Source organism: Anomaloglossus baeobatrachus, chromosome 11 (genome assembly GCF_048569485.1).
Source record: "Anomaloglossus baeobatrachus isolate aAnoBae1 chromosome 11, aAnoBae1.hap1, whole genome shotgun sequence".
NCBI classification, from domain to species: Eukaryota; Metazoa; Chordata; class Amphibia; order Anura; family Aromobatidae; genus Anomaloglossus; species Anomaloglossus baeobatrachus.
In genome coordinates this window covers 173,922,864-173,944,528 of record NC_134363.1, presented here as the reverse complement: position 1 = coordinate 173,944,528, position 21,665 = coordinate 173,922,864, and the positions used below count along the sequence as shown (strand labels likewise).

Below are 21,665 nucleotides of genomic sequence, written 5' to 3'. Positions count from 1 at the left end.
GGAGTTTACAAAATCTTCTGCAAAAAATGCCATCAGTATGTTTTGCAAAATAAGGTGGTGAAGATTTTGAAGCAGCTCACTGGTTTTACCCATCATGAGATGTTTCTTGTGTGGCACCTTGGTAATGAGACATTTTTATAGACCATCAGTTGAACCAGCTGATATTATTTTCACCAAGTTGCAGGATCGCTTTCTAATTATTGATAGATTTCAGCTGGTTTCATGACTTTCCAGAGCTTTTTGCACCTCTGTCTTCATGTGTTTAGTACTTTTTCCCTGTGTCATTTCTCATTATTACACATCGCTAAGTTTACGGACATCTATGGTTTGATTTTTTTTTGCCTGTGTGGATTAGATGGGTTGTTACCGACATCTGGTAAGAAAGTTATGTCAATAGCACTTTTAGAAATACATTTGCTTAGAAAATTGGTGACGTGTTCAATACTTATTTCACCCATGATATGGATGGATGGATGGATAGGATTTCGGGTGGGACACCAGCAGTCACCACCGTGCCAACTCTCACCGTACACATGAACCAAAAATATAGAACATGGCATTGGCACGGTGTACACCAACAATGGCAGCCCCTATAGTTTGATCACTGGGGTATATATAAAGAGAGCTCAACCGGGACCGGCCCAGGACTCGACTGCATCTCCTCCAGCGCTATCTAGACAACGAGAAACCAGCAGCCACCACTGTGCCAACCCTCACCCAAGAAACCGAAACTGCACATGCACTAGATACAAACCATATAAAACATGGCAATGGCACGATGCACACACGCAAAGTTGAAAGAGTGCTCTACAAGCCCCTAACCTGTGATCAATGGGGGTAAATACAAAAGGGAACATGGCCAGGAACGGCACGGGTCTTACTGTATCAGCTCCAGTACTAATGAAAGACGACGACCTGCAGCTACCACAGGGCCAAATCTCACCGTACACATGCACAAAAATATAGAAGACGCCATTGGCAAAGTGCAAGTGACCCATGGGAAAACCAAATGCCAAACAAGCCCTTAATTTTTGATGAATGGGGTATATATAAAGAGAACTTGGGTGGGAGCGGACCCCGCTTCTAATTTTATCGGCTCCAATGGTTAGGAAATGGCTGAAGACCTGCGGCCACCGCTGTGCCAAACTCACCGTACACATGCACGAGATCCAAAAATATACAACATGGTACTGGCACGGTGCACACATGCAACGGGAGAACCGAAAATATAGAACGTAGTATTGGCACGGTGCACACGAGCAAGGGGAGACCCAAAATATACAATATGGCACTGGCACGGAGAACACGAGCAATGGGAGACCCAAAATATACAACATGGCATTAGCACGGTACACACGAGCAAGGGGAGAACCAAAAATATGCAACATGGCATTGGCACGGTGCACACGAGCAAGGGGAGATCTGAAAATATAGAATATGGCATCGGCACGGTGCACACGAGCAATGAGAGAACCAAAATATACAACATGGCATCGGCACGGTGCACACGAGCAAGGGGAGATCTGAAAATATAGAATATGGCATCGGCACGGTGCACACGAGCAACGGGAGACCCAAAATATAGAACATGGCATCGGCACGGTGCACACGAGCAATGAGAGAACCAAAATATACAACATGGCATCGGCACGGTGCACACGAGCAAGGGGAGATCTGAAAATATAGAATATGGCATCGGCACAGTGCACACAAGCAAGGGGAGACCCAAAATATAGAACATGGCATCGGCACAGTGCACACAAGCAAGGGGAGACCCAAAATATAGAACATGGCATCGACACGGTGCACATGAGCAAGGGGAGACCCAAAATATAGAACATGGCTTTGGCACGGTGCACATGAGCAAGGGGAGACCCAAAATATAGAACATGGCATCGGTATGGTGCACACGAGCAATGGGAGAACCAAAATATAGAATATGGCATCGGCACGGTGCACACGAGCAATGGGAGACCCAAAATATAGAATATGGCATCGGCACGGTGCACATGAGCAAGGGGAGACCCAAAATATAGATCATGGCATTGGCATGGTGCACAAGAGCAAGGGGAGACCCAAAATATAGAATATGGCATCGGCACGGTGCACACGAGCAATGGGAGAACCAAGCGCTCTACGAGCCACTACCCTTTGATCTGTGCATGGCCGGGAACGTCAAGCACGAGATCCAAAACGATAGACTACGGCATCGGCACGGTGCAAGTGAGCAACGCGAAAAGCTAAAAACAAAAGTCATCACTAGAGGAGGTTACGATGTAGACAAGCCGGCACGTTCAAAGCCAATGCCATAAGCGGAGCGTACGTGCCCACCCCAGTAATGAGTCATTGTGGTCCTGTCACGTTCAATCACCGGACCCGGATTGTGGAGGCTTCGGATCAAGGTGAGCACTTGTTAACAAGCGAGCAAAAAAAAAAAAAATCAATGTGCAACAAATGGCAGCCACATGTTGCTTCCTTTGTGCGCGCGGTGGCAGAGCGGCCACAGAGCGGCCCGTTCATTTCACACCCTGTGGGAGAGGGTTAAAAAAATAAAAATCAGCCGTGGCATATTCGGAAAAGAAAATATAGTGGGGCTACGTGACTCACGGCCGAAAATAAATAAAATCATGGCTCTAATGGGAAGGCTGAGAGACGGCAGATTGCTTAGCGCTGACTAGAAGCGAATATTGCTGTCCCCCACGGAGCAAATTCCCCGGCAACCTGTACCTTTCTCCATAGGAAACTATGATGTTTGTTTGTTGCCGGCGGCGTGCAATCTGCGGGTTATATTCTAATGCATACTATCCGAGGCCAAAATAGTGTATATAATGGAAATAATGCCCCCCCGCCGGAGACGCAAGAACACTGCAGCCGCCAGGGGCCACATCAATGCAAGCCGAGCCCCTCACATTTGTATTTATGACATGTCAGCACCGGACACCTACGTAAATGGATGGAGCGCGGCCACGACTTACGTGCATTGCAGCTCATCCTGAGCCTCCTGGTTCACCAGCACGCTACGGCGCCACAATGGTAGCACCAGACGGGATGGAAGCGGCGCAGGGTAAGACAGCGGGGTCCTATTGAAGTCATCGAGGCTTCTAGGGTGAAGGCGTGATGCAATTATTAACCCCTTCCTGCTACCGAAAGTTTCAGTTTCTGCGGTTTTGGCTTTACCTTTCCCCTCTACCTAACAGTATGAGGGCTCGGTTTAAGCTACTTTCACACATCCGGCTGTAGCAGTGCGGCACAATCCGGCACTCGGATGAAAAAACGAAACAGTTTTTTTTTTTGCCGCCGGTTTCGGTTTTTCCAGCATTGGCGCCGCATTGTGCCGCATGGGCTTGCGTCCAGTCCGGTTTTTGCCGCATGTGGCAGATTTAGCCGATGCGGCGGCCGGATGGAACGTTCCCTGGCACGTTTTTTGCTCCGGCAAAAAAAACGCATCGCGCCGCATCCGGCCACTGCGGCGCATTTTTCAATGCATGCCTATGGACGCCGGATGCGGCAAAAACCGCATCCGGCCGCCGCATGCGGTTTCTTCCACTGCGCATGCTCAGTTGCGTGCCGCAACCAGAAAAAAACGGACGGACCGCATGTAAAAACTTATGCAAAGGATGCGGTGTTTTCGCCACATCCATTGCATAGGTTTCAGAGCCGGATTGAGCCGCACAGCTCAAACCGGATGTGTGAAAGCAGCCTAATGTTTGCTTTGTCTTCAGTTGCTTTCATTTGGATCAGCGTTCCTTAACTGTGTAGACAAGAAGGATAGAGTGTGGAGGATAAAGGCTGGAGAGTGGAGGGTAAAGGATGGCGGGGGGAGGAGAGAGGGTAAAGGATGGCGGGTGGAGGATAGAGGGTAAAGGATGGCGGGTGGAGGATAGAGGATAAAAAGGATAGAGGGTTGTGGACGGAGGATAAAAAGGATGTAGGGTGGTGGATGGAGGATAAAAAGGTTGGAGGGTGGTAGATGGAGGATAAAAAGGATGGAGAGTGGCAAATGGAGGATAAAAAGGATGGAGAGTGGTGGATGGAGGATAAAAGGATGGAGGGTGGTGGATGGAGGATAAAAAGGATGGAGGATAAAAAGGATGGAGAGTGGTGGATGGAGGATAAAAAGGATAGAGGGTGGTGGATGGAGGATAAAAAGGATGGAGGGTGCTGGATAGAGGATAAAAAGGATGCAGGGTGGCGGATGGAGGATAAAAAGGATGCAGGGTGGCAGATGGAGGATAAAAAGGATGGAGGGTGGCAGATGGAGGATAAAAAGGATGGAGAGTGGTGGATGGAGGATAAAAAGGATGGAGACAGGTGGATGGAGGATAAAAGGATGGAGAGTGGTGGATGGCGGATAAAAAGGATGGGGAGTGGTGGGAGGAGGATAAAGGATGGAGGATAAAAGGATGGAGGATAAAAGGATGGAGGATAAAGGATGGAGGATAAAGGATGGAGGATAAAGGATGGAGGATAAAGGATGGAGGATAAAGGATGGAGGATAAAGGATGGAGGATAAAGGATGGAGACGACCCATTGAAAGGTGCCAGTTTTTCACAAAACAAATGTAATAAATTCTCATGCAGACACATATAGCAAAAACAACGTCCGGCGGCATAGAAACCTTTTTTTCACCCTAAGGTTGGTCATTATCTTATGATTGATAAGAGACGGAAAAAAAAAAAATAGAAAAAAAAAAAAACAAAAAACCACACTGTGCGCCATTTTTCATAACGCAGCCTAAAAAAAAGTGCAACTTTCCCGTTAGGCGAATGCTTGGTCCTGGCGTACCGTTGCGCTGGCGGACATTGCGTCCTTATTCCCATATAGAACACGGCGGTTTTGGGGGGATTTTTGCCTTTTTTGTGTGTAGATGGGAGCCCCAGACAGAGGAGCAGCCGCCTCTGCAGAGGACGCGCACATGCACAGCCTCGCTCCTGCAGTCCCATGTAATCTCCTGACACGTGTGCGCGGCTGCAGCAGCGGCGGGGGGTGCAATCCACTTCAGATCCGGCGGTCCGCTTGGCAAACCCTCGGGTGCACGCAGAGTTATTTTTATTTGTGCGCCGCCTGATTTAGCGTGTTACAAAAGGAACGGCGTTCATTTTATTGGCAATTCGAAGGAACAAATGAGGCGTGAAATATCATCAAGACGGAGGGAAAAAAAAAAATGAAATACTCAATATAAAGCATCGTTGCGGTTACCCCCTCCCCCAGCGCCGGTCCGTATCTCCTCTCCGCCGAAACGAGACCATAAAATAAAATATTCCACAATTTCTGCAATCTATGGATTGTAACTCCACGAGGATTGGAACGGGCACCGGCGTCCGAGGGATGGCTGAGGTGTACGACGCCACTATAGGGGGAGGAAAGGGTTAACGGGGGGGACGCAGGATGGATCATTCAAAGGGGGGACAATCCCTCCCCCCGCAAAGCAAAGACCTCATTCACTTGGTGCATGTAGCGCACAGCCATGAATAGGGGCATTGTTTGGACAGAGGACGGTAGCTCCAGCCCTCCTGCGCCAGGCCCCGCGTCCTCCAACCACCCCCTCGTTTGTCAACTAGAAAAGGTCCCTCAAAGACTCGCTTGTTCCCCTCCCATAAATACTGCACCCCCGTAAAATATGGCTCCGATTCCCGTTATTCGGTGCAAAATTGGCGCATCTTAGGTCATCAAGGTCGTTAGCGGATCCAGCTCTTAGGTTGCAGCGTTGATTACTCAACATCTGCCAAAAAAAAAAAAAAAAAAAGGCTCATAAGTGGGATCCCCTGGAGGAGACCTTTAGGGCAGCAGCAAAAGCTATGGCGTCATATCGCGCCCAGGTGAGAACGGGTCGAGAATGACGGCCGGTACTGGCACATCCGCGGTCTGGCAGAGACGGCGCCGAGCATCCAATAGATCCACGACACTGGAGATGTGGAGTCACGGTGGCACAACGGAGCCATGACAAGAAGAAACGCGTCTCATCCTAGTAGATGTTGATACTAGTCTTCTCCAAAGGATGGCCAGTTACCGGATCCGTTCTCCATAGACTTCAATGGAAAAATAAACGGATCCAACTGAAAGCAGGTTTTTTCAAAAACGGACAAAAAGTTGTGTTTGTACAAAGATCGCTGTTGGAACGTTCTATTGGAAGATTACTGGACATGTGAACGCAGCCTTAGGGCAGATTGGCCAAAGTAGCTGATCAATAGCGCACCGCTCCCCTGCCACACTGACAGTCCGGACCAGCGGCCCCGTTGCATTACCGGTCTGAACTCTCTATACATGGTTTCTGCAGCGTCACAGAAGCCAACACCGGTATCAGATCAGCTCTCACAAGCTCGATTGTGGAGACCTTACAAGCTCTGAGCTCTGAGCATTTACGGGGGGGGCGGCAGAGCGCAGAGGGGGGGGTAGGCGGCAGAGCGCAGAGGGGGGGGGAGGGATGGCAGAGCACAGAGGGAGGGGGACGGCAGAGCGCATGGGGGGGGCGGCGGCAGAGCGCATGGGGGGGGGGGGGAGAGTCGCCAACTGGACACAGGGGGGGGGGGGCGGCGGCAGGACGCGCGCGGGGGGGGTGAGACGGCGGCAGAGCGAAGGGGGGAGAGACAGCGGCAGAGGGGGGGGTGACGGCGGCAGAGCGCAGAGGGGGGAGGGAAGGGAGACGGCGGCAGAGCGCAGAGGGGGGGGGGGGGGGAGACGGCGGCAGGGTGGGGGAGGGAGGGACCGGCAGACCGCAGAGGGGGAGGGAGGGACCGGCAGACCGCAGAGGGGGAAGCTTTATATGCGACACCGGAACAATGCCGGACAAACAAATATCTGGGAGTGGAACACGCAGCGGATTCTGTCACCGACTCCCAAGGGATTTATTCTTTTTCTGATAGAATCTCACCCACAAACCGCAGAGAAAATCCGCGATGGAAACTTCAGATTCAGTATCTGCTGCGGATACCACCACTTGCAGTGTCAGTTTGCAATATTTAGGGGCAATTTTGCCTTTAAGCCCCTTAAGGCTGCTTTCAGACATCCGGTTTTTGCTGAGCGGCACAATACGGCGCTTTGCAGAAAAAAAAACGCAACAGTTTTTGTTTTGACGCCGGTTGAGTTTTTTTCCGCATAGACTTGCATTAGCGCCGTATTGTGCCGCATGGCCTTGTGTTGCGTCCGTTTTTTACCGGATGCGGCATATTTAGCCCATGCGGCGGCCGGATAGACGTTGCCTCCGTTTTTTTAGCATTAGACTGAACGGAGAAATATTTACCAGCAGGGGAACAGTAGACACCAGCAGAGCCCAGCAGGGAGACAGTAGACACCAGCAGAGCCCAGCAGGGAGACAGTAGACACCAGCAGAGCCCAGCAGGGAGACAGTAGACACCAGCAGAGCCCAGCAGGGAGACAGTAGACACCAGCAGAGCCCAGCAGGGAGACAGCAGACACCAGCAGAGCCCAGGAGGGAGACAGCAGACACCAGCAGAGCCCAGCAGGGAGACAGCAGACACCAGCAGAGCCCAGCAGGGAGACAGCAGACACCAGCAGAGCCCAGCAGGGAGACAGCAGACACCAGCAGAGCCCAGCAGGGAGACAGCAGACACCAGCAGAGCCCAGCAGGGGGAGCAGCAGACACCAGCAGGGGGAGCAGCAGACACCAGCAGGGGGAGCAGCAGACACCAGCAGGGAGGGGGGGGCAGCAGACACCAGCAGGGAGGGGGGGGCAGCAGACACCAGCAGGGAGGGGGGGGCAGCAGACACCAGCAGGGAGGGGGGGGCAGCAGACACCAGCAGGGAGGGGGGGGCAGCAGACACCAGCAGGGAGGGGGGGGCAGCAGACACCAGCAGGGGGGGGGGGGGGCAGCAGACACCAGCAGGGGGGGGGGGGGCAGCAGACACCAGCAGGGGGGGGGGGCAGCAGACACCAGCAGGGGGGGGGGGCAGCAGACACCAGCAGGGGGGGGGGGGGGCAGCAGACACCAGCAGGGGGGGGGGGCAGCAGACACCAGCAGGGGGGGGGGGGGCAGCAGACACCAGCAGGGGGGGGGGGGGGGCAGCAGACACCAGCGGGGGGGGGGAGCAGATACCAGGAGGGCCCAGCCGGGGGACAGTAGATAGCAGGAGGGCCCAGCAGGGGGACAGTAGATAGCAGGAGGGCCCAGCAGGGGGACAGTAGATACCAGGAGGGAGACAGTAGATAGACGAGAATGTGGAACATACTTATGAGGAAGGAGCCCAGGATGAGGGATATCACTACATAATGGGGGACTCCTGTCTCTATAGGATTTAGAATGCTAAATGTATGCATACATCTGACCAACATAAGAGGGGGGGGGGGAATTCAGGTCCAAATTTTGCACCAGGGCCCATCGAACTCTAGTTACGCCACTGCTTGCAATCTATAAGAACATTGATCCAAATGGACCTGCAGCAAATTCTAGATCTAAAATGACCTGAACGCATTGACTATTTCATCAAGACTAAAAAGCACCAGTCCTAGTCTTAGGACTAAAGTGGATATAAGCTGCAGTACTGAGAACGGCCACCATACTGTGACCGGCGCTGTGTTCCTCCAGCTCCATGTTCCGTTTACTTCCAGTGGTGGCGGCACAGATTGCGGGGATGCCGGGGGTTTGATAGCCCAATCTTTACCTAAAAGAATTCTCTGTTTTGGCACAAAGGTCTCCTGAAAATAAGCCGCTAACAAAAAGCCCCTCTGCTTGGATCCTCAGCTCTAAGAAAAACTATGTGTCGACTTTCCCCACAGCACTCCTACAGGGCAGATGAGGCATTACACCCAGAGCTCTTCATAACCGCTCTCTACTCAGCCCAAGACTCGAGGATCTCAGCATAAGTCTCTAATAAAGTATATAAAAAAAAGTCTTCCAAACTTAGCAACACCTTTAAGAAGAACCTGGAGACAATATTTGTTAAAGACGGCCTGTGATGCTTCCTAAAGTTGCATGAAAGGTTAATAACGTGGGAAATATCAAAGTATCCTAAAAATGGAGGTACAACCTTCTTAAGATGCGCACGTCAATGTCTTCAAAGACGGTGAAGCCCGCCGGAGCTCCAACTTCTCCTGTCCCTCATAACAGGAGGTGGGGCAATTATTATTTCAAAGGGATTGTGTCTCGGTTCCTTACAGCCCCAACCCATAATTGTATCAAAACGGAGCCTCCTAATCTTCCTCTAAAGTCGTTATTACATAAAGAGTTCAAAAGCTACAAGCATCTCGGCATCTTCTTCTCAGGAGCCGCCGCCACCGCCCGTGGGACAAACTTTTAGGAGTCAATTCAATACGGTCTCTGAAAAGTCCTCCAAAAAAATTAGGCCAAAGTTGCTGAAGTCCACCAACATCAGAAGGTTGTCCGACAGTCTGCTGTGTACGGAGGTCTCGCGACTCCTCCGTGATGGATGTTGTTGGGTGGATTAGCCGATGCCGGATCGCTCTGGGGTAGATTCTTCTTCCAGTAGACACATGAATGTTTATGGCAAAATTGGGATAGCTAATAAGACGAGCCAACTCGTGGACATTAGAGTATGCCAGGATCCGCTGGACTTAAGTTAAAAGTTCGGTTGGGACCCGAACTCGATTCCAGACCCCATATAAAAAGTCAACGGGGACCCGAACTTCTGTACCGTAGAACAGTCGTAATAAGGGCAAGGGACTGCAAACAAAATGTGGGTAGGGAATAAATAAATAAATAAAAAAGTGGGCTCCTGCCTATTTTTGATAACCTATTCAGGTAAAGCAGAAAGCTGGGGGCTGCAAACCTCAGCTGTCTGCTTAACTAGTCATCAAAAGTAGAGGCTATCCAAAGCCATATATTTTATTTATTTTTTTATTAAAAATGAAGTGGGTTCCCCCTATTTTTGACAACCAGAGCAGGTAAAGCAGAACAATGTGCCTTCCCAGCCCAATACCAGCCCCCAGCTGTCTGTTTACCTTGGCTGGTTATCAAAAATAGGGGAGAACCCATGCATTTTCATTTTTTACATTATTTAAATTATTTTTAAATATGAAGTGGGCTCCCCCCTTTTTTTGATAGCTAGCTCAGAATTAAACATACCATGGTCCTTCCCAGGCTGATAACAGCTCCCAGCTGTCTGCTTTACCTTGGCTGGTTATCAAAAATTAAGCCATTTTCACCTTTCCGCCTATTTGAAAACAATTAAAAGCAGGTAAAGCAGAACAATGGACCTTCCCAGCCTAATATCAGCCCCCAGCAGTCTGTTATACTTTGTGTGGTTATTAAAAATAGGGTGGGGGAACCCAAGCGGTTTCATTTTTTACATTATTTAAATAATTTTTAAATATGAAGTGGGCTCCCCCCTATTTTTGATAGCTAGCTCAGATTAAACATACCATGGACTTTCCCGGGCTGATAATAACAGCCCCCAGCTGTCTGCTTTACCTTGGCTGGTTATCAAAAATAGGGGGGAACCCAAATTTTGATATTTTTTTACATTATTCAAATAATTTTTAAATATGAAGTGGGATCCCTTCTATTTTTGATAGCTAGCTCAGATAAAACATAGCCATGGACCTACCCAGGCTGATAATAACAGCCGCCAGCTGTCTGCTTTACCAAACACTGGCTATCAATAACTGGCGGGAGCCCATGTTTATTTTTCTCCTTTCATTGTTCAGTCATCTTCCGTCCTCCAAGATTGGCAAGTTTGGTCAATTTTGTTCTACTGTGTAAGGTGACCCTAAAGGGGTTATGGGACAGGTGTTTTTTTTTTTCCATGCTGACATTGTAGAGCGTCTGACACAAAGACCGCACTTCGGGTACGTGTGCCCACGATCAAGATTCGCCAAGTCCTCTTTCAGAAAACGAAAACCTTTTCCAAAATCTACCCGAGCGGTACGTGCACACAGCGCTTTTTCAGGCCGATTTTGCCGTATAGCAGTTCCAAGTAGTAACATGCTCATTTTTTGGGGGAGATTTGATTGGAAACCACCAGCTCTATAGGTGCCGACCCAAAAAGTGATGGAAAAAAAAAAAAACAAAACACACACAACGCCAACAGAGCTCTTTCAGGAAAAGAACCGCTTGTTTCACCTAAGATTGTGTGCCCTTAACCCAAGGATCAAAATTACCCTGATGGCAAAACTAGGCAGTGACCCAAAACCTACAAAAATGTGATCCACCACGCTGGATCATAAATCAGCTAAGGCTGGTTGCACACATCCGGTTTTTGACGTCAGGCCAAAAAACGGATTTGTCGCATCAGTTTATTTCCATGCGTCCCTTCCGTTTTTTGACGGATCTGTTGTGATACTGAGCATGCGCAGTTCAAAAAAACTCGATCCATCATTAGATTCCGTCATATGCCGGATGACGACGGATCCGGCGCCCATAGGCTTGCATTATACAACATGCCGGACAGCGCCGGATCCGGCGGGGTCCGGTTTTTAGCCGGAGACAAAAAACGCTGCAAGCTGCGTCCTATCCGGCAGCCGACTGAAGACATTTCGCCGGATGCTGCATGCAACGCAAGGCCTTCCGGCACAATCCGGCGCTAATACAAGTCAATGGGGAATAAAATGGATCCGTTTTTTTGCCGGCTTGTGCCTGATGCCAAAAAACTGATGTGTGAAAGCAGCCTAATAGATCAAAAAGGAAAAAGATCAAAGAATTCCCTTCCAAACCATCATTGTGGGCTTACTGACAATTTCTCAGTTAACTCCCTCTGCAGCCAGCAATAGATAGAAAGCAAATGGTGCAATATTGTAATGAAACCTAATTGCAAGAATGATTTTTTTTAGCCCTAAATTCATGCATTTAAGCACACACAAAAAAAAAAAAAACCCCTGCCCCCGAAATCTAGCCAATGATTAGATTTACTGTGATCGGTTTACGCCTATGCTCCGTTCTATTGGAGACGTATCCAATCTTAGAACATTCATTATCGCTTTCTTCGAGTCCCCGTATGCGGACAACCGATCCAACAAGTGTCCTCAAACTTTTACCAAACCTCAACTTTTATCCATGCATTTTTTATGGACACTTTCAAAGCCAATGACACCGTCCGGAGTAAAGGTTAAAAATATCGTTAAAGACGCCAAACAGTAACGACAATCCCAAAAAAAGTTGCAAACTTCTAAGTCATTGGATATCCCGCTCCTGGAATATGTTTGCATATTAAAAATTAGGAATAAAACTATTCTGGAAGCCCAACTTTTTTTTTTCTTAGGCCACTGCAAAAATTAAAGCTTCAGAATTAAGAATCTGCAATAAGTTTCTTGGCACATTCACTACCCGGGTCCTTGAGATGAAAACCGGGCACATAATATTGACTGTTTATGTGTTTTTAGCAAGTTTATCTGGAAAGACTGGATACAAAGAATCACGAAGTGTCAATATTTACAAAAAGTAACACTCTAATAATAACAAAACGCCCCTGCGGCAAAACGCCCCTGCAGCAAAACGCCCCTGCAGCAAAACGCCCCTGCAGCAAAACGCCCCCGCAGAAAAACGCCCCCGCAGAAAAACGCCCCCGCAGAAAAACGCCCCCGCAGAAAAACGCCCCCGCAGAAAAACGCCCCCGCAGAAAAACGCCCCCGCAGAAAAACGCCCCCGCAGAAAAACGCCCCCGCAGCAAAACGCCCCCGCAGCAAAACGCCCCCGCAGCAAAACACCCCCGCAGCAAAACACCCCCGCAGCAAAACACTCCCGCAGCAAAACACTCCTGCAGCAAAACACTCCTGCAGCAAAACACTCCTGCAGCAAAACACTCCTGCAGCAAAACACTCCTGCTCCAACGCAACATTTCCTGAGCGGCCGGCCATAAATGAAATCAAATTGACCTACAAAAAAAAAAAATGAAAAAAGAATGACGTAAAATCCATTCATATCGGAAAAAATGGAAATGACGGCGGTTATGAATGGGGCTATAGAAAGTGATGAGGTCACCACATCTGTGCTGGGATTTTTTTTTTTTAAGCGCATTTATAAAATTCTTTGCAGCTATCTCCCCATGGATATCTGTGATAGTAGTAGATGGGGGTCAAAGCTTCCATATGGCCTTAAATGACCCCCTTCTGCTATCGTGAAGATGACTCGGGTGTCCTTACGAACCCCATGTTAGGGAATGTGGAAATAGAGACTTTTTGTGAGTTGCGGGGGCAAAAATTCCCAACTTTTCAAGACGTTTAGGGTATATGAGGAGGATTTGGAGAGTTTCAGAGCAATATTTTTGGATCAAGATGCAACATATGTAAGTTTTTGGAGTAGAATTTCCATTTTTTGAGAATTTTTGGAATGTGCCGAAAACTCATCAAAAAGACTCCGCACACACATTCCTTTAGTTTATGAAATCCAAAATCTTCATTAATTAATGGAAACCTTGGAAATAGTCCTCAGTCTTTGTAGGATCTACCAACAACGAGACAATTAGATCAGTATCCATTGCTTTGGTCAACTACTCGTCATCAAGACGTTGACCTTACAATCCATAACAACGTCAGGTTCTCTCCCAACTCTTGTTCTCAAAAGAGGAGCCTAAAAATATATATTTATATATTCAATTAATAAAAAATTTAAATTTCAACTCGTCCAATGAGCATTTGTTGTGGATGTTGTACATTACATCTTCTGTAAGGGCAGCCGAGCCTAACGTGCGCTTTGTTGCCTACAATTCCTGTCCCACCTACCAGGGCTGTGGAGTCGGAGTCGGAGTCGTGGAGTCGGAGTCGGAGTCGGAGCTCATTTTGGTGGAGTCGGAGTCGGAGTCGGTATAAAATGCACCGACTCCGACTCCTAAAATATATAATAAATTGGGGACAGGAGTGCAATGCAGAATGTGCTGAATATTTTACTAAATAACAACATTTAGTATAATGCTTATATTTAAGTGAAAAATTTATTGTAGTACAATGTGAACATCAGACATTTAATTGTTTTTATGATACAATAATCAAGATATTTGGATAGAACATAAAATATTTATTGGAATACAACTTTAGAACACAAAAAAACTAATAAATTGTAAATATGTAATATATATAATATATATATATATATACAGTGTATATACACACACACAAGATATATATGTAATCTACTGTATATTACATAGTGTATTACATATTTACAATTTATTACAGTTTTTTGTGTTCTAAAGTTGTATTCCAATAAATATATTTTATGTTCTATCCAAATATCTTGATTATTGTATCATAAAAATTATTAAATGTCTGATGTTCACATACACATATTCATGTACTACAATAAATTTTTCACCTAACTATAAGCAATATATGTAGGAGTCGGAGCCGGAGTCGGAGTCGGTGCAAGAGAATTTGAGGAGTCGGAGTCGGAGTCGAAGGTTTGGCTTACCGACTCCACAGCCCTGCCACCTACAAAACATGAAGTGACAAGCTAACCCCAAAATTGGCATGGGCACTCGAGAAATCCAACACATTCCTTCTCTTTTTAGATAGAGGAAGCAAAACAAGATGGGGGATAAAAAAGGGGGGGGGGGGGACACTTGAGAGGAGACACCAGGAGGAAAAAGAAGACAAGTCAGGAGGAAAAAAGGAGGAAAGGGAGGAAACAGAAGAAGAAGAGAAGACAAGTCAGGAGGAAACAGAAGAAGAAGAGAAGAGAAGACAAGTCAGGAGGAAACAGAAGAAGAAGAGAAGAGAAGACAAGTCAGGAGGAAACAGAAGAAGAAGAGAAGAGAAGACAAGTCAGGAGGAAACAGAAGAAGAAGAGAAGAGAAGACAAGTCAGGAGGAAACAGAAGAAGAAGAGAAGACAAGTCAGGAGGAAACAGAAGAAGAAGAGAAGAGAAGACAAGTCAGGAGGAAACAGAAGAAGAAGAGAAGAGAAGACAAGTCAGGAGGAAACAGAAGAAGAAGAGAAGAGAAGACAAGTCAGGAGGAAACAGAAGAAGAAGAGAAGAGAAGACAAGTCAGGAGGAAACAGAAGAAGAAGAGAAGAGAAGACAAGTCAGGAGGAAACAGAAGAAGAAGAGAAAAGAAGACAAGTCAGGAGGAAACAGAAGAAGAAGAGAAAAGAAGACAAGTCAGGAGGAAACAGAAGAAGAAGAGAAAAGAAGACAAGTCAGGAGGAAACAGAAGAAGAAGAGAAAAGAAGACAAGTCAGGAGGAAACAGAAGAAGAAGAGAAAAGAAGACAAGTCAGGAGGAAACAGAAGAAGAAGAGAAAAGAAGACAAGTCAGGAGGAAACAGAAGAAGAAGAGAAAAGAAGACAAGTCAGGAGGAAACAGAAGAAGAAGAGAAAAGAAGACAAGTCAGGAGGAAACAGAAGAAGAAGAGAAAAGAAGACAAGTCAGGAGGAAACAGAAGAAGAGAAAAGAAGACAAGTCAGGAGGAAACAGAAGAAGAAGAGAAAAGAAGACAAGTCAGGAGGAAACAGAAGAAGAAGAGAAAAGAAGACAAGTCAGGAGGAAACAGAAGAAGAGAAAAGAAGACAAGTCAGGAGGAAAAAGAAGAGAAGACAAGTCAGGAGGAAACAGAAGAGAAGACAAGTCAGGAGGAAACAGAAGAAGACAAGTCAGGAGGAAACAGAAGAAGACAAGTCAGGAGGAAACAGAAGAAGACAAGTCAGGAGGAAACAGACGAAGACAAGTCAGGAGGAAACAGACGAAGACAAGTCAGGAGGAAACAGACGAAGACAAGTCAGGAGGAAACAGACGAAGACAAGTCAGGAGGAAACAGACGAAGACAAGTCAGGAGGAAACAGACGAAGACAAGTCAGGAGGAAACAGACGAAGACAAGTCAGGAGGAAACAGAAGAAGACAAGTCAGGAGGAAACAGAAGAAGAGAAGACAAGTCAGGAGGAAACAGAAGAAGAGAAGACAAGTCAGGAGGAAACAGAAGAGAAGACAAGTCAGGAGGAAACAGAAGAAGAGAAGACAAGTCAGGAGGAAACAGAAGAGAAGACAAGTCAGGAGGAAACAGAAGAAGAGAAGACAAGTCAGGAGGAAACAGAAGAAGAGAAAAGAAGACAAGTCAGGAGGAAACAGAAGAGAAGACAAGTCAGGAGGAAACAGAAGAAGACAAGTCAGGAGGAGAGAGAACAGTCCAGGTTTCTGGAAGAGTAAGGTTCTGGTGGACCATCAAAGGTTTTGGGAAGGGTGAAGTAACAATGGCTTCTGAGACTTTGCATAACCCGATGGACCTAAAACCCATAAATGTCAGCTGCCTTACAGAGCAGAGGTTGTTAAAAATAAAGAGGCTGACACTCACTATCATTGTGAATGTGGAGCAGGAAAAGTCAACACTCGAGTCAACACCACTGATCGCCAATTATCCCTTATAGTGAATTAACACCGAAATGTCCCCATAATGCACATGATGGGGGGGCTGTCATATACTACATGGAGGCGTATAACTAAAACCTTACAGATTTATTACAGGGGGGGGGGGTGACACCAGGCTGCAGTCCAGGTGACCGGCTGTTTGATGATGGCCGTGTCTCCGATAGCCGTGGGCTCGCTGGCAATGTTTTCTGGATTCGGAGGGTCTGCATTGATGGGTGGAGGATATATTTTTTTTTCTCTCCAGTAATGGCTAAAGGTTGGGCATAGGCTTTGCAGGAGCGCATGTGTGTGATGGACATGGAGCCGGGAGAGAAGAATTTCCTCTGTTTTTGTTCTCCAAATGCAAACACTGCCCTCTTGATTCGGAGCGGTGCCAGAACAGTTGCAGCTTCAATCTCCAAAGAACCCAAGAAAAAAAAAAAAAAGGAGCAGCAACAAAAAATGATAACGCAGCCATCCTATACATATGAGTGATGAGTTTCACGATACATCCCATGCCTGCTTTGCTATAAAGCGTGAATGCTCGGAGACTTCCTATCCATTAAGGCGGAAGACGAAAAGCAAACCTAAGACGGCGGCGAGGATCTGGAGCGAGCGGCTCTGCAGACACTTTACCGTACACGTTACACAAGCATCAGGATCGAAAAAGAGGGAGTCAGACTGCGGAAAGCACTGGATCCAGCGGCAGAGGGGGGGCTTAGCTCAGACATGAGCAGATGCACCAACACAACAACCCACAGACTGGAGGGGAAAGATACTGGGATTTAATCCTGCACATCCATTACCCACCCCCATCCAAAAAAAGAAAAGCAACCCCCCCCTGCTGGATCCAGACCTCCCCATTTACACTCAGTGCCCCCAGAGAGCAAAGGAGAAGGAGGAGGTCAAGCAACCGCCTGAAATCAATCACACTTAAAGCTGAAAAGTAAATAGAGCTTCCCCTCTGCAGACTGAGGCTGGCACCAGCAAGGGACCCGAAATCGGAACCACAAGGGGACCCCAAAGCGGCACCACAAAGGGACCCCAAAGCGGCACCACAAAGGGACCCCAAAGCGGCACCACAAAGGGACCCCAAAGCGGCACCACAAAGGGACCCCAAAGCGGCACCACAAAGGGACCCCAAAGCGGCACCACAAAGGGACCCCAAAGCGGCACCACAAAGGGACCCCAAAGAGGCACCACAAAGGGACCCCAAAGAGGCACCACAAAGGGACCCCAAAGAGGCACCACAAAGGGACCCCAAAGAGGCACCACAAAGGGACCCCAAAGAGGCACCACAAAGGGACCCCAAAGAGGCACCACAAAGGGACCCCAAAGCGGCACCACAAAGGGACCCCAAAGCGGCACCACAACATCAGCTCCAAGTTTAGGATTGAAAGTACGATCCGATGCATAAAAGGGACTATACATCCACGGTATATGCACAACACACACATACGCCATAGCATCTCCAAGCCCCCAATGCAGAGCTGAGCAGTCATCCGCTGTACATGGCGCTGCGCACTGATTTATCCTCTCTCCATCACTGTTCTACAGAAGATACAACGTTCCAAAAACAACAAAAATGTGACCCCCCCAGGAGAGTCCAGGACCCCCGATTACACAACACACAGATAAACCCAAGTACACAGAGACCCCACTACCTCATCCCCAGAAGAGGGTCTGCATCACCTACAACCGGCAGCCAACAAGTGGGCGCCGGGGTACACAATGAGGCAACGCACGGCCGGCTCCCTGCACCGGGAACAGCGGCTCCTTCCCGCTTTCCCTCCCTTCATTCCTTCCCTTTTGTTCTTCTCCTTTCATCTTCTTCCCTCTCATCTCCCTGATCCCTCCATCTCTTTCATGTCAGCTCTCTGGCCGTCCCCCCCAGCATTCCCCCCCTCTCTGGCCGTCCCCCCCAGCATTCCCCCCTCTCTGGCCGTCCCCCCCAGCATTCCCCCCCTCTCTGGCCGTCCCCCCCCATCATTCCCCCCTCTCTGGCCGGCACCCCCATCATTCCCCCCTCTCTGGCCGGCACCCCCATCATTCTCCCCTCATCTCATCCCCCATCATTCTCCCCTCTCTGGCCGTCACCCCCCATCATTCTCCCCTCTCTGGCCGTCACCCCCCATCATTCTCCCCTCTCTGGCCGTCACCCCCCATCATTCTCCCCTCTCTGGCCGTCACCCCCCATCATTCTCCCCTCTCTGGCCGTCACCCCCCATCATTCTCCCCTCTCTGGCCGTCACCCCCCATCATTCTCCCCTCTCTGGCCGTCACCCCCCATCATTCTCCCCTCTCTGGCCGTCACCCCCCATCATTCTCCCCTCTCTGGCCGTCACCCCCCATCATTCCCCCCTCTCTGGCCGTCACCCCCCATCATTCTCCCCTCTCTGGCCGTCACCCCCCATCATTCCCCCCTCTCTGGCCGTCACCCCCCATCATTCCCCCCTCTCTGGCCGTCACCCCCCATCATTCCCCCCTCTCTGGCCGTCACCCCCCATCATTCCCCCCTCTCTGGCCGTCACCCCCCATCATTCCCCCCTCTCTGGCCGTCACCCCCCATCATTCCCCCCTCTCTGGCCGTCACCCCCCATCATTCTCCCCTCTCTGGCCGTCACCCCCCATCATTCTCCCCTCTCTGGCCGTCACCCCCCATCATTCTCCCCTCTCTGGCCGTCACCCCCATCATTCCCCCCTCTCTGGCCGTCACCCCCATCATTCCCCCCTCTCTGGCCGTCACCCCCATCATTCCCCCATCTCTGGCCGTCACCCCCATCATTCTCCCCTCTCTGGCCGTCACCCCCAGCATTCTCCCCTCTCTGGCCGTCACCCCCATCATTCTCCCCTCTCTGGCCGTCACCCCCATCATTCTCCCCTCTCTGGCCGTCACCCCCATCATTCTCCCATCTCATCCCCCCACAATACTATTCAGCATCATCAGAGCTCGAGTCATGATATCCCAAATATTGTCCCTCGTACATCAGCAGAGTCCTGGTCACCGGTGACCTCCACCCACAGCCCCTGCACATCACGTCCTGCCCCCCTCTGTGCACTCTCGGCCCCCATCACTCCTGCACTTGCCCCTGCTCTGCTTCTCCTGAATGTCCTCCTCTCCTGCCTCATCTCTACTTTGCACCCACTGTCCTCTCCACCATGAACACTGCTCTCCTCCAATAAATGCTCCTCTCCCATCCATCCCCTCTTCCATCAATGTACCCCCGTACCCCACACCATGCACCCCTTTTTCTCCCACCTTGCAGCCCTTTTTCTTTCCACCATGCATTCCCTATGCACCTCCCCTTTCCCAACCATGAACCCCCTTTTCTCTCCCATGCACTTTCTGTCCATGCACCTTTCTCCCCTCCATGCCCCCCTTCTTTCTCCCCCATGTACCCCCTTTGTCCCTCATGCACCCCCCCATGTACACCCTTTTTCCCTCATGCACCTTCATGTACCCCTTTTCCCTCGTGCACCCCCTTTATATCCATCCATGCATTCTCCTCTTTCTCCCCCATGCACCCCCCCTCATATACCCCTTCTCCCCATGCACCCCTTTATATCCACCCATACATCCCCCTTTTCTCCCCCCATGCACCCCCTTTTATCCCCCTCTTCCTCCCCTGTGCACCCCCCTCATGTACCCCTTCCCCCCATGCACCCCCTTTATATCCCCCCATGCACCCCACTCATGTACCCCTTCCCCCCCATGCACCCCCTTTATATCCTCCCATGCACTCCCCCTTTCTCCCCCATGCACCCCTCTCCCCCCGTGCACCCCCTTTATATCCCCCATGCAACCCCTCTCCCCCCCTGCACCCCCTTCTATCCCTCTCCTTCTCCCCCCCTGCACCCCCTCTCCCCCTTTATATCCCCCCATGCACCCCCTTTTCTCCCCCGTGCACCCCCCTCATGTACCCCTTCTCCCCCATGCACCCCCTTTATATCCCCCCCACGCACCCCCCTTTCTCCCCCATGCACTCCCCCTTGTCTCCCCCCTGCACCCCTCTTTCTCCCCCCTGCACCCCCTTTATATCCCCCCACGCACCCCCCTTTCTCCCCCATGCACCCCTCCTTGTCTCCCCCATGCACTCCTCCTTGTCTCCCCCCTGCACCCCTCTTTCTCCCCCCTGCACCCCCTTTATATCCCCCCACGCACCCCCCTTTCTCCCCCATGCACTCCCCCTTGTCTCCCCCCTGCACCCCCCTTGTCTTCCCGGTGCACCCCCTCTCTCCTGCCTCTCCCGCTGCCTCCGCTCCCGCAGTCCTCCCTCTCCCCATCTGTGCCTTCCTTCCCCGCTCCAGGCTTCCTGGCTCCTCTCCCGCCGCTGCCTGCTCTCCCGGCGCCCATTGTGCGCTCCCTTTAGCCGCCGCGCTCTCCCCGTCCTCCTCCCCGCAGCCCCGGTACCTTGCTGGAGTAACCCGGCTCGGAGCCCGCTGATCAGGAGGAGGAGGCGGAGAGCGGCTCCGGGCTGACTCGCCATGTTCGGCACCTGCTTCACTCTGCAGCCTCTGCTCGGCGATAATCACATGCTAATCATATGCTAATACATTCAGCGGGAGGCCGGCACAACTCGGGCGGACACGCCTCTCTACCACGCCTACTGACGTCGCTCCGTGACGTCAATGTGTGAACCGATCTAACCACGTGTGAGCTGGGGGCGTGGCTACTGCAGGGGCGGGGCCGCTGCGCTCGTAAATCTGAGGACGCGGTGACAGGAGAGCGTAAATCACTGCGAAAGTGGGGGCGGCGGGGGGCGGGGCCCGGAGGAGGGGCGGCGCCCGGGGGAGGAGCGGGCGGCTGTGCACACCGTGCGATACTGCAGGGACTGCGGGCGTCACCAGGGGGCGTGGCCATGCATAATCCACCGCTGGCCAATCACAGCTCAGCGGCAGGACACACCCTGTAAACAAAGCGAATGGGAACGCCCCTCACGGCTTGTACCCTTCATTTCCAGGAGGAACTACCGAGGAGTGACACAATGCCCGGAGGAAGCGCGGGAGCTGCGGACACCACACGTTACGGGGGACACGAGTGACCACTAATCCGGGGGTGGGGGAGGAGGCCCCTTTAACCCCTTCTTTCCATGGCTTCTTTTTGCCATGGCTCATTCATTCCATATGAGGGCTGGTTTTTTACAGGAGGAGTTGTAGTTTTCAATGACGTCATTTATTTTACATCACACTGTACTAAAACCGGGAAAAAACATCCCAAGTGCAGTGAAATGGTTAAAAAATGCACAGGAAGGAATATTTATCTCATTGTAGTCTACAGTGATTGGTGCAAACAGGAAGAGAGAGGGTGGGGGGCGGGGCCTCCAATAATCCCACAGGTACATAGGGAACGTGTCCTAGACAATCCCTTTAAGGGATGACGGATGCTCGCACCACCCGGGACGCCCCGCCAACGCTCCACA

At 50.2% G+C, this 21,665-nt stretch overlaps 1 protein-coding gene across 5 annotated transcripts in view; it reads right to left on the bottom strand.

Annotated features, from left to right (window-relative positions):
- Positions 1–20,781, bottom strand: part of CADM1 (cell adhesion molecule 1) — a 312,527-nt gene extending 291,746 nt beyond the window's left edge. For 3 of the 5 annotated variants that reach the window (XM_075328729.1, XM_075328730.1, XM_075328728.1), the window contains exon 1: positions 20,657–20,780. In XM_075328729.1, coding sequence (XP_075184844.1) covers positions 20,657–20,732 — 76 coding nt within the window. In that variant the 5' untranslated portion in view covers positions 20,733–20,780. Of the gene's footprint in view, positions 1–20,656 lie in introns of all 5 variants that reach the window. The other 2 variants (XM_075328726.1, XM_075328727.1) reach the window with 1 other exon arrangement.
- Positions 20,782–21,665: the final 884 nt, after the last annotated feature.